Source organism: Chlamydotis macqueenii, chromosome 23 (assembly GCF_036417535.1).
Source record: "Chlamydotis macqueenii isolate bChlMac1 chromosome 23, bChlMac1.mat, whole genome shotgun sequence".
Classification (NCBI taxonomy): Eukaryota; Metazoa; Chordata; class Aves; order Otidiformes; family Otididae; genus Chlamydotis; species Chlamydotis macqueenii.
Genome location: NC_141578.1, coordinates 1,557,840 through 1,573,057, shown reverse-complemented (window position 1 = coordinate 1,573,057; position 15,218 = coordinate 1,557,840). Strand labels below are relative to the sequence as shown.

The 15,218-nt window shown below is 56.0% G+C and overlaps 1 protein-coding gene across 2 annotated transcripts; it reads right to left on the bottom strand.

Annotated features, from left to right (window-relative positions):
* Positions 1–2,098: 2,098 nt before the first annotated feature.
* Positions 2,099–12,998, bottom strand: MYBPH (myosin binding protein H). 2 transcript variants are annotated; one of them, XM_086765673.1, is made up of 11 exons: positions 12,580–12,998; positions 12,205–12,339; positions 10,176–10,343; positions 7,639–7,727; positions 6,417–6,612; positions 5,951–6,090; positions 5,596–5,755; positions 4,621–4,757; positions 4,020–4,206; positions 2,880–2,921; positions 2,099–2,346 (listed from the first exon to the last, which is right to left on the bottom strand). In XM_086765673.1, the coding sequence occupies exons 1-10, from the start codon at positions 12,806–12,808 to the stop codon at positions 2,911–2,913; spliced, it is 1,452 nt and encodes a 483-aa protein (XP_086621799.1). In that variant the 5' UTR covers positions 12,809–12,998; the 3' UTR covers positions 2,099–2,346; positions 2,880–2,910. The 2 variants fall into 2 exon arrangements, with proteins under 2 accessions (XP_086621799.1, XP_086621798.1); XM_086765672.1 differs by having other exon boundaries at positions 2,099–2,305; positions 12,580–12,997.
* Between the last annotated feature and the right edge of the window lie 2,220 nt (positions 12,999–15,218).

The following is a 15,218-nucleotide window of genomic DNA, read 5'->3' as shown; positions in this document are numbered from 1 at the left end:
TTAATTGGGATTCTTTTCTTATCAGTGTCCCTTGTTCACCGGTCTCCAATTGGAAACACACTTCCTGTGACCCTTGTCGTGCCGCAGGAGGGTCGTGCCCCTCGGACGTCACCAATGGGCAAAGCCACTGTGGCAAGTTCCCGCAGGGGCTGGGAGGGGGTGCGGGGAGGAAAAGGACCTTGGATGGGTGAGATTTATGGGTGGCTTGTTAGCTGGCTACAGAGAATGGGGCTGCTGGGTGCCCCCTTCACCCGCTGCTGCAGCCAGCTCTGTTTAGCCTAGAGGGAGCTCTGCCATTTCTCTGAGAGGAAGAGGAGGGCAGCAAAGAGAGGAGATGAAGGGCTCAGCCTCCTGCATTTTGCAAGGGCCTCAATATACCATAGCCAGGCTCCAGGCTCAGACCATACTGGGCAAAAATGGAGTGGAGCAGAAGAGCAAGGACAGGAGAAAATCCTTCCCTTGGCTTCATCGCGATGGAGGGGCCCTCAACACCCTTCCAGCCTCCTCGAGGTCAAGAACCCAAAGCTCTCTACCAGCGGTGCCTGAGGATGCTGCAGCCCCAGCCTAGTGCAGAGAGGACTTCCTGCCCCGTGCCCACGGCCCCTTTGCACAGCTTGGCCCCGGATGAGGGCAGCTGTTTACTGAGCACAGGTCTGATTCCCACTTGCATCTTATTTCTGCAAGAGTCTGCTTTCCTGGAACTGATGCCTTTGCCTGATCCTTGCTAAGGTGCCCAGAAACCTGACAGCTGGGATGCTCATAAATTAAAAAGCATGTGCATGATTGCTTTCAGAAAATACGTAGGGGATTTTTCCACTCCATGCTCTCCAGACCTTTCCCGGGGAGAGCTCACTAAAAGTGGATGCTGTTACCCGCCCCGGTCCCCTGTGGGGTTACAAACACAGTCTCTGCCCTGTACAATTGCGTTAAGAGTCTGGGAAGGGCACAGCCTGCAGCATGACACAGTCTTGGGGATGCTGTTCTCCCCCACGTCAGCAAACCCCCGGTTAACACAGCCCCTGTGCCTGAAGGCTCCCGCTGGCCAAAGACACATGCCGAGATGTCAGGGACATCAAGGGGGCCAGGATATCCCCACCAGTGTCCAAGGCCAGGAGGGCTGCGACCTCCACCCAGGTGGCATCAGTGCTAACTCCAACCACCTCAATAAACAAGCCTGACCATCAGCTTGGGATAAAAATTAATCCAATGATGCCCTCTGATGGTGGAAACAATGTCTGGTGTGGACAGTCCATGGACTTCATCTTGGGCATGGAGAGTAGGTGACTGGGGACAAAGCAAAGGGGCTGCAGGAGAGATGCTGCAGAGAGGGGTCAGCCAGCATCGCCTGGCTTTGCTCTCCAGCGGCACCAAGGGCGGCTGGGCTCAGATCTGCAGATGCCCAGGCTGGATTTGCACCCATGTCTGCAGTGCCAGGATTTGCCTTTCTCAGGGCAGCATCTGAGTCTGGCCCAACCGAGCTGGCGAGCTCCTGCCCTCACCCCTGTGCCAAACCCGTCAGCGAGAGGGAGGTTGTGCGGAGGAGGTACACCGCGCTGCTGACCCCTGGTTAACGACTGCTTCGTCAACTTGATGGATCTGTCTGGGCTCTCTGTTAATAAACAGCACTGACCCGAGCCATCTCAGAGCTGTGAGTAACGAGTCACCTTTCTGAACATGAGCTATCGGTAGCTAATAGGGGCAATTCCTCCTCCCCTGGATAACGCATCGGCATGTCCTGCCCCCGCCGTCTCACGCCGTGGGCAGGGGATGCTGGTGGCAGCGCATTTTATCCACTGGCACAGATAAAGAAATTGTGCTTTGATGAAGAAGCACCAACGTGCCAGAGTTTTGATGCTGATATTTTTTTCTCCCCAGACAGAATCATTCTCCCACTCCAGAAAGAAACTTTTCCCCATCCTCCTCCTCCTCCTTGTTGGGTTGCTTCTGGTTTAGTCATCTTCACATGTGTTTTATAAAGCTCGTCCTTTCTTTCCAAGCTCAAAAAATGTCTCCTCCACCCATGGTTTGATGCGATGCTACATGAACCCATAGCATCCCCAGTAGCTCTCCCCCCCACCCCACAACAAGCAGGACAGAATGGTTTGGGGTTTTTTATTGGGATCAAAGCCCCTCAGATGGGTTTGCTTTATTGTCACAGCTAAGGACATGTTCAGGGAGGACCACGTCATGGCAGGCTGAGGTGCAGGCCCCCCCCCAGAGCACTGGCAGGGAGGGGCAGGCAGTTTGGCCACGGCCAGAAGCATCACCATGGGCCCCGCTACCGCCCAGCAGCTGCAGCATCCACCTGGGGTAAAGGAATGAGACCTGAGTCCTGCGCGGGAACCGCTGCCGAGAGACCAGTGGTCAGGGATGAGACGGGAAACCACATCCCAGCCCTGGCTGTAACGCAAGACAAACCCAGCCCAGCTCTTCCACCTTCTCCTGCCCCGTAGAAATCAGGTACAACCCTGTAACTCTGCTTTTCCACCCTGTAACCCCATTTCACACCGTTTTATACCCACCCCCAGCCCCACTTTATACCTGGCCCTCGGGCACCCAGGCCCAGGTCTCCAAGCCCTGCCTGCAAACTGGGGCCCTGCGCACGGTGCTGCCCACGCATCTGCCGGGCACACCAACCTCCACAGGCATCTTCATCCTCCTGGCCATATTTACAGCCCTCCCTCCACCCTGCAAACGGGCAGGGTTCTCTCAGGCTCTGCGGCGTCCCACCCCTCCAGTGCATCTCCAGCCACGGGATGAGGAAGACTGGAGCTGGAGCTCCAGCAGCCAGGGACAAGGGTTAATCCAGGACACTCAGCCCACTCCATCCCCAGTGATCCCCACCCTCCCTCCATCCCGCAGCCCCAGCCCAGACCTACCTTGCTCTTCGTCTTGCCCTTGGACCTGTCCTCACTCTGGCACTGCGGGAGAGCACGGGCATTACAAACCCTCTGAACTCCCCTCACTCCCATTTTGACTTCCAAAAGCGAGCCAGGGCATGACCAACCCACTTGTGCGCACACACCAACGTCCACCTACACACCCCATCCCTGTGCACACACACTCCAAGCGATCACGCAACACCATCGTCACTGCCTGCTCCTATCCAGCTCAACCCCAAGATCCCAGCCCAGGCAGCTCCCCGGTGCTTTGTGTCCCCAGCACAACCAGCAGCTCATCCTCCCCACTGACTTCATCCCCCTGCCTGCAGGGCAGCGTGGCCAGGGCCGGCCAGGCTGGAAGCCCTGGCACCAGCTGCCACAGAGCCAAGCACCGACCCCGTGCCATGCCGGCAGCCCTGCGGCTTCGGCAGGGACCGAGGGTGCCACACGCCTGCCGCATTGGAGCCCTGCCTGCGTGGGAAGTAGGGCAGAGCATGTCTCGGGGCAAGCGTGTGCCGGGAAGCCACTGGAGGAGAAATAATGAAAGCGACGTGTCTAAGGACACACCGCCACCTGAGGAACACACGCAGAGCGTGTGGGCAGGCTTCCCCCCGCATGCCAAAGCGGGTCTGCAGCACGCGGAGGAGGCGTCTGCGGGGAGCAAAGTGGGGCAGCTCCGTGCGAGGACTGGGCTGGGTGCTCTGCTGAGGCAGGGAAATGTGAGCTGGAAAGTCTGGGCAAGATCCCGAGACATAAATCAGAAAAACCCAGGTGCAAGTGGAGGGGTTCAGCACAGCCCCCACACGCACGGTGTGTGGATGGCTTGGGACACGAGTGCTGGTAGATGCAGTGGGGAGGCCAATGACTGTCCCAGCCTCCACCAGCACAGCTGGTTCTTTGGCTCTGCAGTTTCTGGTTTCCTCCTCTTTTTTTTGGCCATAAACAAGGGAAAGCAATTTCAAGATGCTTCAAGACCATAAACCCAAGAAATCCAGTTCCACAGGGCTGCCCAGTGTCCTTACACTGCTCCATCACCAGGATCAACACAAAACAGGGACAAACCACACCACCGTGAAAGGGAGAACAGGAGAAGGCAGGCAAGGAGACCTGCTCCTCTATCTCCTCGGCCAATCTTACCTTTCACATCAAGTTTGCAGTCTACTGAGGCTTCCCCCAAGGCGTTCACAGCTTTGCAGGTGTAGACACCCCCATCGAAAGGGTTGGGCTTGCGGATTTCCAGGGAGCAGACGCCCTGCTTAGTCATTGCTATGTATTTAGGGTCTTCCCGTATCTCCATCTGATTTTTCATCCAGATGATTTTGGGCTGGAAGGCAGCAGGATTTATTAATTTGTGTAAAGCAGGGAGAGAAATGAGAAAACTAACTGGCTCTAAAAGGCAGCCACCTCCCTCTGCCTTTGCCTTGGCCCTGTCTGAAGCTGGTGGCCATGGTGGGATTCACAGTCAGAAGCAACTTGAAGAGCTAAATCTCCCAGACTTCCTCCCCCAGTGCAGAAGGAAACAAGACATGGCTTAAATTAAGACCAGTCTCCCATGCCCATGCAGAAACACCCCGACCTTGCCCCAGTTTGACTCAGAAGGCACCTGCAGCCTCCCAGCCTCGTCCAACCCTACCTCAACATGACCAACCATGTCCCAACACCTCCAGCCACCTTGCAAAAACCCCACTGCTGGCTGCCCGCACATGGAGGCAATGCTGTCTGTGGAGGAACCACTGACCTGGGGGAAGCCCCGGACGCAGCAGAAGAGATGTGTGCTGTAGCCTCGGGTGGTGGTTCGGTCTGTCAGGGGCTGGGTGAACTTTGGAGGCTCCATCATGTCCCATTGGGTGATCTTCTGTGGCTGGTAAGTAGTTTCTAAGAAAATAATTAATTGTAGGTTGAGGCAGAGCTGAGGCTCCTGGGCTGACCGGCATATGGTTATGGGAACTCAGCCCAAGGTACCCCAAAATACTTCTGCTCCCTCACAAAATAAGCCAGACAGCATCTAGCCTGAGCCCAGGACCTGGCCTTCAGCTCAGACCAGCCCTGTCTATAGATTCCTTCTCATCCAACCACACCATGTTAGTGCCCAGTCCCCGCAAGGGACAGGGGAGATGCCAGTCTGCAAACCGAGACCGTGATGCATGCTATGTGCAGCATATCAGATCCCAGCCAGGTACCTCTCTGGATCTCCTACTCCATCCCCAAAACTCAGTGCTGGAGGAGCTGGAGGGAAGCTCTGCAGGTGGCAGAGACCCCCAACTCGCTGTGCGCTACCAGGGAGCAGGAGGGAAACAGACAGAAGGAGAGTGGGGCTGAGGGATGCCAGATTAGAGATTTGGCCCTGAGATGGACCACCGCAGGGGTCTCTTCCTCTGCTTGTCCTGAGTGCAAGGTCAAAGCCTGGGCTGTTCCTCACCCCTCCTGGCTCCTTCTTCAATCTCACCCCAGGGGTGTTCATGCCTTGATCCCTCCCAGGGCACTGACCACAGTGCTTTCCCAAAAGGAGAAAGGAGGTGTAGGAGGAGGGATGGGGACCCCTGGACCTCTGCCCTGGGGATTTGTGGCCTCACCCCTGCAGGGCTCATCGTGGGGACCGGCCCAGCAGCATCACCACAACACCAGGGAAGTCCCGCTAGCCCCACTGGGGACAGGACAGGACCCCTCTTGCCCACCACCACCCCCAATCCCTTGGCCAGTGCCTTGTCCTCACTAGTCTTCTTGATGTGGGCCACCCTGGAGGTGACGGCTGCATTCTCGCTCAGCCCGCAGGCGTTTTCCGCAAACACCCGGAATGAGTAGGTATTGCCAATGATGAGGTCGGAGACTGTGCAGCTGGTGCGGGTGCAGCGCTCCAGCACTGTGAACCATTTCTGGGAGGGGAAAAAAAAAAAAAAAAAAAAAAAAAAACCACAAAACACACACCCAAAAAAAAACACTGTGAGGAAAGACAGGTTGTCTAAATGATGGAGAAGGCGTGGTGAGAGACAAGAGCATGCAGCTCCCCCTCACCCATCAGGGCATCCCCAGCACCAGGGGACAGGGGGCCCAGGAGTGTCCAGACTCACCCCACTCTTCTTGTCTGACTTCTGCACCACGTAGCCCTTGATCTCGGAGTTCCCGTTGTCCATAGGTGGACTCCACTCCAGGGCCACATTAAAGCCCCACACGTCCACCAGCTTCAGGTTCTGGGGGGAGCCCGGCGGCTCTGCAAACACAAACCCTCACAGGGTGGCATCCTAATTTGCTCCCCCAAAATTCTGTGCCTTGATGATCACTTGCACCTCGCTTCTAATCTCTTCTCACACGAGGGATGAGAAGCTGCAATGGGCACGGGCTGGCGGAAATCCTGCAATCCCACCCAGAGGAGTTCGCCTCCATGACCCTGGAGAAGATCTCACTGGAAGAGGGACCCTAGAGTTCCTTTTCTTCTTCCTGGCCCTGTCCCATCCTACCCAGACCAAGAGCTACCTTCAATCAAGGGGCAGAATGGAGACCCAGAGCCACCCTGCACGGTCCCATCCCCAGCCTTACCAATTACTCGGATGTCCAGGATAGCCTTGTCTTCTGCTCCGTTTATCCGCACCGTGAGCTCGTACTTGCCCGAATCGCTGCGCTGTGCCTCGCGGATGTAGAAGATGGTGTCCGTCTCTGTGTTGCGGATGTTGATGCGACTGGTGTCCAGGGGCTGGTCACCCTTCGTCCAGATCACCTCAGGCTGTGGCTTTCCCTGGAGCAACCCACACAGGCAGGTTAGGAGCCACTCAAGCGCACGGTCCCAAAGTGTCCTGCAGGGAAGGAGGGGTGGGCACAGCCACCGTGCTTTGTCCAGGCAACAGCAGCCTGGATACGGCCTCTCCCATCCAGCAGTCCCCTGGGAAATGACTACAGCCGATCCCTGTCAGCCCTACTGATGGTAAGCCATCAGGCTCCATGGATGATGCTGGAACACACTGGTCCTCCAAAGTCCTCATGGAGCAAGTCCAGCTTTACTGGCCCAGAGTATTGCAGGCAGAGCTGTGCTCCTGTTGCCCAGGCACTGAGCTCAAGTTCAAGCCTAGCAGCAGGGGCTTGAATTCAGCGTCCAGGGCAAACTCATGCTTGGAGTATGGCCAGTGCAGGCTCCCAACTCCCTGGGAGACATGGCACAGACATGTCCCTCATCTCAGGGCAACTTTCTGCTTCTCACTCCCCCCTGCTTGGCCAGTGTGTTTCAGTGCTGGTTTTCTCCATCCCAGGTGCCATGATGTAGATACTTTGGTGATGCCCCAGCCAGTATGCAATAGATCAGTTGAGAGGAGGACCTCCAGACTAGCCCACCAGTGCCAGATCCATCACACAGCCCTGTGGCTGCTCTGCTTCAAAGGCAGCTGCTCGCCCCAAGGGGACCCCCACTGTTGTGCTCTGGTGTCCTGTCGTACGTGGCCAGATCCCTGCCAGGCTCAGCCAGGAGCAGGAGCCGAACAGAGCTCATGTGCTGAGACAGCAGCAATAGCTAGCAATGCCCTAGTGTGTCTAGGGTTGTCCCATGGCCAACAGCATCAACAAAGATGTAGCAGGCAAAAAATGGGAGCTAGGCAGGAATGGGAGAGAAGTTCCCACCCCATCTCCCAACGTTGGCCGATGAGACACAGGGACCAGGAGAAGTCAGCCCACAGTTGGCCTCAGGCATGTCATGGTGGCTAGAAAAGTCACTGCAGAAGCTAACTTGCAGTGATTTTTCACTGGGGGATTAAATTCCAAATCAACCACCTACCTGGAAAGGGATCATCATGTTCACAGCATCCCCAACACGCCTGACATAAGTCTGCCGCAGGTGACGGGGCATGCGGATCCTCGGGAGCTCTGGGAACCAGAAAGTCACGCCATTGGGCCAGGGAAATCACAGCCTCCAACAGATTGACCTACCCCACACATCTCCCTGCTTGGCCGTCAAGAAATCCCACCCAGAAGCACAGCCACCTCTTCCCTCTCTTCTCCTGACAGTGCTCGCTCCCCTGCGAGGCCATGCCAGACTGCCCCATTGCCTGCACCCCAAAATTATATCCACCATTGAGATACCAGGTCACCAACCCAACAGCACCACCCCAATGGACCATTCACCCTCTTCATTATAGACAGGACATGGAGACCAACATAGGCTTAACCACAAGAGCAAGGCAGAGGACAGCATCTCCCAGTTCGGAAATATTTCTCCCCAGCTCAGAAAGCAGACTTTCCAGAGGTACACAACCCAGCTTCCAGCAAGGACAAAGCTCACCAGACCTTCACCTTCGTTGTGTGCTCAAGGCCATCGAGACTAAGCCCCAAGCTTAAAACAAAGGCTAATGTCCCCAAGGGAACATAACAAAGCAAAAAACCCACTGGAGAATGCTGGTGGAGCGTGTGTCTCCTTCCCAGGGTGAAAATAGCAGCTGTGTAACCCTACCGGCTCAGCGCCGCTCGGTGATCCTTCTGGAGAGGCATTGGGTTTACGTGAGCCCCTCATAAAAGAGCTGTGTGTCCGGATTAAACGTGCTGGAGCTTAGCTCTGGGGAGGGGGAATGGCCAGAATTAAACCGGGACTGAGCGATGGCCAAGCAGCTGTGAGCACGAAACGCCGGCGGTGGGCTGCGGAGGGCAGGGAGGTGCCCAGAGGTCCCCGATGGCCCCACCAACAGCTGCCCCTGCCACTGCTCTGGTCATGCTGCTATTCGCTCCCGGGATCCAGGCATGGATGCTGCCACTTGGGCTCATCAGTCTCAGCGGGGCAGAGAAACCTGACCTTGGTGGAGGAATGTTAATTCACGGGTGTTCTCCCCAGCTCACGCGTGCCTTCCTCAGCCAGAGACGGCCGGCCAAGGTCAGTGGCCCAGGTGACGTGCTGCTGCGGGTGGGAAGGCATTTCTCCTGCCCCGGCTCCCTGCGAACCACAGCTCCCACACTGAATCTTCATCTGGTTTCTCCTCGTCTCTCTCCACTTCCCAAACCCACTCGTCCCACCTGTTTTTAAACTCTCTGCCGTCTGTGTTGCTGCTATGATTCTATTTAAAACCCCGTGCGATGCTATAAAGGAACCGGTGAGAGGCACAAAACGCAGCCCTGAGTAAAATGTGAAGACCAGAAGGCAACAGATGGCGCAGAGAGGAGGGGACCCATGTGCCCGACACACATCAGTGTCAGCAGGGTGGCCACGGGGCAGAGGAGGGACACTGAGCCCGGATTTGTTCCTCAGCGAAGCCAGGGAGTATGCACAGGGCTGTATTTCAAGTGGCGTTTGCTGATGAAGAAAAAAAAAACCAACCAAACAAAAAAACCCACTAGCACGGAGAAAGACCAAATCATGCATAGGTCTTTCAGCTCTTTGGGTTCTGCTCCTCTCAGGCGGTACCTGTGGCTGGGACAAAGCTCAGGGAGCAGGGACAAGGCGTTTGAACTGGTGGGTGCAGCACAGGAACAGAAGTGAGAGACACGAGCTGTGTGTTTGGCCTCTCACGCCAGTCCCTCGTGCCTCGGTTTCCCCGGTCCCACAGGCTGTGGTGGGACGCTTTTGAGATCTGGAGGTGAGCACGGCAGCAGACACCAACCACAAAGCCATGGTCACCTCCTCCAAGCAAACTGAGAGTACGGACCCTGCAGGACCCTTTCCAGTTGCTGACAGCCTTCTCCAAGCCTTTTCCTATGAAAAGCTGATGGTTCCTGGAATGACTTTTTTATTATTACTATTATTTTTAAGCAGCTGAAAAATTCGATGAGTTCTTTGAGTAATAGGAAAACCTGTGCAGTAATAATTCATTGTAAAGGGAAAATAAGTCTGTATCTGCTGTTTGATGAATGAAAACGAGCCCTGCCCTCATACATCAGCCTCAGCACACTCGCAGCACCCGGGAGGAATGCGAATCTTGCCAAGCACGGGAGCAAGTCGTTCATTAGCGAGTCCAGCATGACTACCGGCTCTTGACTTTCCTTAGCTAAATAAACAAAGCTGTCCAACGTGTTTGCTTTGTGGGTACAGTAGAGATGTGCTGATAGTGAGGCTGTTTCTGAGCTCTTGCAATGAAACGGGAAAACGCAGCTCTGCCTTTCGAGTCCTTCACCCCCAAAGCCTCACCATCTACAAGATCAGTGTCTTGAGGTCGGGAAGCTGCTCCACGTCACCCCAAAGGAACCGGACAGAGTTATTGAGAAGAACACCTCTGTTAAAGGCTGGATTGCAACTTGTGAGAGGCTGCTGAGGCTGTGGGGATGGACTGTGATTTCTTTGTACCGCCGACAAAGCACGTGGGAATTGCGCACAGCATGAGCAGTACTTACGGAGGATCTCTCTGATGAGGACCGGCTGTTCCAAAGTAGCTGGGACACTGACACCGCTAGCGTTGACAGCCTTCACCCGTACATGGACCTTGTCACCAGAGCTGAGGTCCTGGATCGTGTACCGGGTGGAAAGAAAAGGCTCCTTGTTTGCGGCTGTCCAGTCCGAACCTACGACGAACCCAGCAGAGCACTTCAGGTGTGCGATGGGCAGACGGGCGCACACCCCCGAGACTGCAGGATCAAGCCACAGCGGGTGAAACCCAGAGGCAAAGAACCCCTTCCTGGGAGAGGCTGAATGATTTGGGGCACCAGCAGAAAAAAGCATCTTAGAGGGGAGGTTGGCCACCTAACCCTGCCAAGGAGCATGGGGTACAAAATGCTGGCAGAAGCTCAACTGCTGAGCCGGAGGCTATTTGCAAGTTTAAAAAGGCATTAGGCCAGCAAACGTGGCTCCTGCTGACCTTCCAGGTACATTTCTGGAAGTAGTTAAGATCCTCTGACCACCCTGCCAGCCAGCCTGCTCCTCTTACTGCCCCAGGATAACTTTTTGGGGCTCACCACGCTCCCCAGCTGGGCAAGGTCTGCTCATCCCCTGCCACTGGCCAGCTAGACCTCTCCAACTGCTCTTCCTGCTTGGAGGGGCCATCTCAAACTCACCCTGCAGCCAAGATGCAGAAGCCCTCCCACACCAGCCGACTAACAGCCTTGCAATGTACCGAACCTCCGAAGAGGGTTCTCAGAAAACACACTGCCCCAGCCACCAAAGGACTGGGGGTCCCAGGCGGGCAACTAGAGCAACCCACATGTGCCAGGGTTTTCTAAGCCACCAAAACAAGGTGGTTTTCCTATCAATGCCATCAGACGAGCCAAATCCCACCAGATCCCCTTTCCCTTCACCACTGGCACTGCTCAAACCAGCCCTCACCCAAATCTCACCGTATTTTAGCCAACCAGGGTCTCACACCAGCCCAAATACAGCAGTCAGGGAGGTCATCACTGAATGCCCAGAGCTCTCCTGTCCCCCAGTCAAGCCCAAAGCAAGCCAGGAGAGCATCCAAAACTGTGACCTTTGGGTGGCTGTCAGCCAGCACCCTCCAGGAATGGCTGCATCCTTCCTTGTCCCACACAAGGGCCTCCTCACACATCCCATCCAGCTGTGGTTACCTCCCCAGTCCCCAGCCCAGTGATGAACGAATCCCACAGCCAAGCATGGGCTGATTGTGCCTGCCACAAGCTAAACAGCCAGGAGTCATAGATCAAGTTCCCCAAGGCCCACAGACCACTTGGGTCTCCCAAACCACTCCAGCCTCATGCAGCATCCAGCCCACCAACACCAGCCTCCCCTTGCAGATCCCCCCAGCCCCACAGGTCATTCACTCTCACCCCAAAGACAAGAGTGCCCGAAACACAAGTCTAATCCATCTACACCACTCCACCAACCAGCAACGCAACCAGAGAACCACAGATAATTGTTCCCACCCACCAGCCCACCTCCATCCACCACGGCCATCCTCCTTCCAGGCATCTCGAGCCCCATCTCGCTTGGGCAGGTCTTGCCCAAGCCCATGCCAGCCCCTCTTGCACTGCCCAGGATCCTTTCCTCCCTCATCCTCCCACCTTATCCATTCCTTCTGCACTTCTTTTTGGGCAAACATGGGAGAACTGCATCTTCTTCCTCCTGAGGTCTTGCATCACCATCCCAACCCCAGGTCCATGCACAGCTGGAGTTCATCAGAGACCACCCTCGGTGGGTATGCTGGTCTCTCCTCCACCCTCTAGTTGGACACGGCAGTGACATTAAACCCCCTGTGGTCCAGCCCCCCACTAAGAGATCACTGCTATCTGAAGCCAATGGGAAGACTCTCTCCTCCATAGGAAAAAAAAAAAAATAAATTAAAAAGACCGTTTAAAATGAACTCGTTTGGGCAAAGAAAGGGAAATTGTGCCGGGTTCTGCCCAGCTCCATCCCGTGCCTCCGCAGCAGCACCCCACCACTCCATGCTTACAAGGCAGGAAAGCCCAAGCCTACTTCCATCTTTGCAGATCTCCACCACATATCCATCCAGGCCTGGCTGACCAGTCTGCTCCGGGGCTTTCCAGGTCAGCGTAACCGAGTTTTCGCTCACTTCTTCCACGGCCAAGGACAAGGGGGAGCTGGGTGGCTCTGTAACAAACCCACAGTGGTGAGGACAGGCTCTTGAGTGCTGGGGCTGCTGGAGGGCAGTCACTCAACCTCCATGTTGGTCTTCAGCCCCTCCATCCTCCTAATCCCCTAGCCTTATCCCGCTCCAAAAATATCCTTGATGACATCATCCCTCCATCCCTTCACCCCAGCACCCCCACGCGCCCCCTCCCAGCCTTGCGTATCTCCCATCCCCACTTCAGTGTCCGGTTCCGTCCTCACCTGCTTTTGGTTTCTTAGGCTTAGGTTCAGCAGCTGGGGCTGAGGAACCTTCTCCAGCGGCTGGAGTCGCTTCTGCAGTGGGGACAGGAGTAGGCTGGTCTGCGGGGGCTGTGGGCTGCTCTGCGGCAGGGGTCGGGGGCTTTTCAGCAGCTGGGGCCGGTGCTGGTTGTTCCTTTGGCTCTTTCTTCAGAGCCGGCTCTGCAGCTGGAGGCGCAGTTTTGCCGGTCATTGCTGTGATGCCTGGGGGCTGGCGAAGAGGATGTTTCAGGGTCTCTGCTCCGGGATGTCCGCTCTGTTCTGGGGTCCCTGCTCCAGATCAAAGAACTCTCCTCCAGATTTGTGATCTCAGTTCCAAAGCTGGGGTCTCTGCTCCGGACCAGACGTCTCCACTCTGGACGGATGGTCTCTGCTCCGGGACGGCTGTGCTGGGAGGGGGGAACCAGGTCACTGAGCCAGAACAGGGGCTAGGAGATTTTTATAGGCTTCGGCTGGCACTTGTCACCTCCCTGCAAACTAATCTGCCTGCGCAGGCGGGGGCTGCCAGGAATAGCCACCCGGGACCTGCACATTCAGCAGCACGTCCCTGCCCCCTCCTATGGGACTGCGGCACACAGTTCTAGCCCCCCCTCCACACTCGCACGGGACTGGGTAGGCCAGGGCCAGGTCACCTTTCTTTGGGGACATGGCTCCTGTCCCCAGCACCAACATCCCTCTAGCTGAGGGCTTCCCAACCCCACCACTGCCACCTCCTCAGCCACCCACTGTCCCCCCAAGTCCTCCCCTCAGCCTCCCCATTGACCCTGCACCCCCCACCGGATCCCCCCGACCCCAACCCTCCCTTTTAATTCCACCTGGTCCCCACCATGTTCTCCCTACCATAACCCCAACCCCTCTGCTCCCTTGTGTCCTCCCCCAGCCTCCACCTCAATCCCAGAATCACTGAGGTTGGAAGACACTTCTTGGGATCATCCAGACCAACACATCTGCTGTACCCCCGACCCGCGTTCCTGGGGAAGACGAATCACTGACCAGCCCTACGCTGTGTCCTCCAGCCTCTGCCCTGCCCATACAACCAGGACCTTGTCCATGGAGTCTGGTCACCCCAGGACTCGTGACCAGCCACCTTTTTTGTTATCCCCCAAACTCAGGTTCACCCACTGACCCAGGAAAGCCCCAGGACCCAGGAATTAGCCACCCACTGACTCAGGAATTAGTCCCATCAGATACAACCCCACTCCCCCACACCTGTCCTTGTTTCCCTCACTTGCCACGCTACGCATGAGATGCTACTAAAACTGTCTCTGTAACCTATGGTCTAATTCCTTAACCTTCCTCAAATTCAGCTTGACAGATTGTTTTCTCCTGTTCCCCAGCTACCTGCCTGTCTCCAGGGATGCTGCTACGGAGGAGCCAAGCAAGCCCGGCTCTCCCAGGCTCACAGTTTTGTGGTCCCCGTGAAATGCCTACAAACATGGGCATCAGGGTCAAGAGGCATCTCTGAGACAACCAGAGCATGAAGCTCTGCACTCAGGGCCAGATGATCTGAGCGTTGTTAACAAAGGGGTGGTTTTCCAGGTGAGGGGAGCTGAGGTTGTCCAGGAAGGGGAGGGAGACAAGAAAGAGCAAAACCCAAACCCCATCAGCCAGGCTGGTCTTTAAAGGGATCATGGTAGCCCAAAGAAGAGCCACAGGGCTCTGAGGGATTCAGGACTCATGGACTGGGTGGGAAGAGGGGATGGGGAGAGGAGGCCGGGGCAGAAATGCTGGCTTTTTGGTCCATCAGGGTGTCACAGGGGTGCTGGGTTTCGCCAGACACTGGGCTCAGCTCCTGGCTGCAAGACAGCAACAGGCAACAGCTGCACGGAGGCATTACCCCGAGGACCCCTGCCCATGGTGCTCTGCACAGACAGCGAGACAGACACGGAGGGGACAACTGCCAACCTCCAGAAAGAGCATGAAGGAGACCTCGCATTTTCTGCTAGCCCAGCTTCTCCTGTAAGCTGAGAAGAAAGCTCATCATAGCCACCAACCTTGCAAGTCATATGGGGATCAGGTATCGCGAGGGCAAACCTGGTCCCCCATGGGCTCTGATCCCAACCGGAGGCTGCAGACCAGCAGCACAACCCTTCTGCTCCAGGGAGGGGTATTTTTTTCTCCCCTGGTTATTTCAGAAACAGTGTTTGGCAGCAGGACAAAGCCACAGCACCAAGAGATGGTATCAGTATCTCAGGGAGGGCATGTTTCCTCCAAAACTATGTGATAACCCAGATGTTCCTCGATTACCTCACCAGTGAGGAGGAACGTGACAAATAAAGGCTCCTCCTTCCCCAAAATACCTTTGGGATGCCTGAGGGATGAGCTCTCTGAGGCAGGAAAGGGTGACATGGGGCTTCTGGCCATTTTTGGGGCCATGGACTGGCAGTCCCTCACACTCCCCGGAGCAGTTTGGAGTGGCTCGAGCTTGCCAAGTGGGTCATGAACCAGAAAATTTTCTGCAGCTGCTCTGGCAAAAGAGAAGATAGCCTGCTCCCCAGCACATCAATGTAGGGCTAGAGGAGACTGGCTGGTTTGTCCTTCTCCAGCTGCCTTTGGCTCTGGAGGGGACAGATTGGAGAACCTCTGGTTTCTCCATACCTTGA

Bases quoted from the DNA above. Each gene is read 5' to 3' on its own strand.
- MYBPH (XM_086765673.1), bottom strand. From the start codon at position 12,808: ATGACCGGCAAAACTGCGCCTCCAGCTGCAGAGCCGGCTCTGAAGAAA. The intron at 10,344-12,204 runs GTAGGCTTGGGC...GGTTCGTCGTAG, and splicing joins GGAGATCTGCAAAGATGGAA to GTTCGGACTGGACAGCCGCA. The intron at 4,207-4,620 runs GTCAGTGGTTCC...GCTGCCTTCCAG, and splicing joins GCGTCCGGGGCTTCCCCCAG to CCCAAAATCATCTGGATGAA.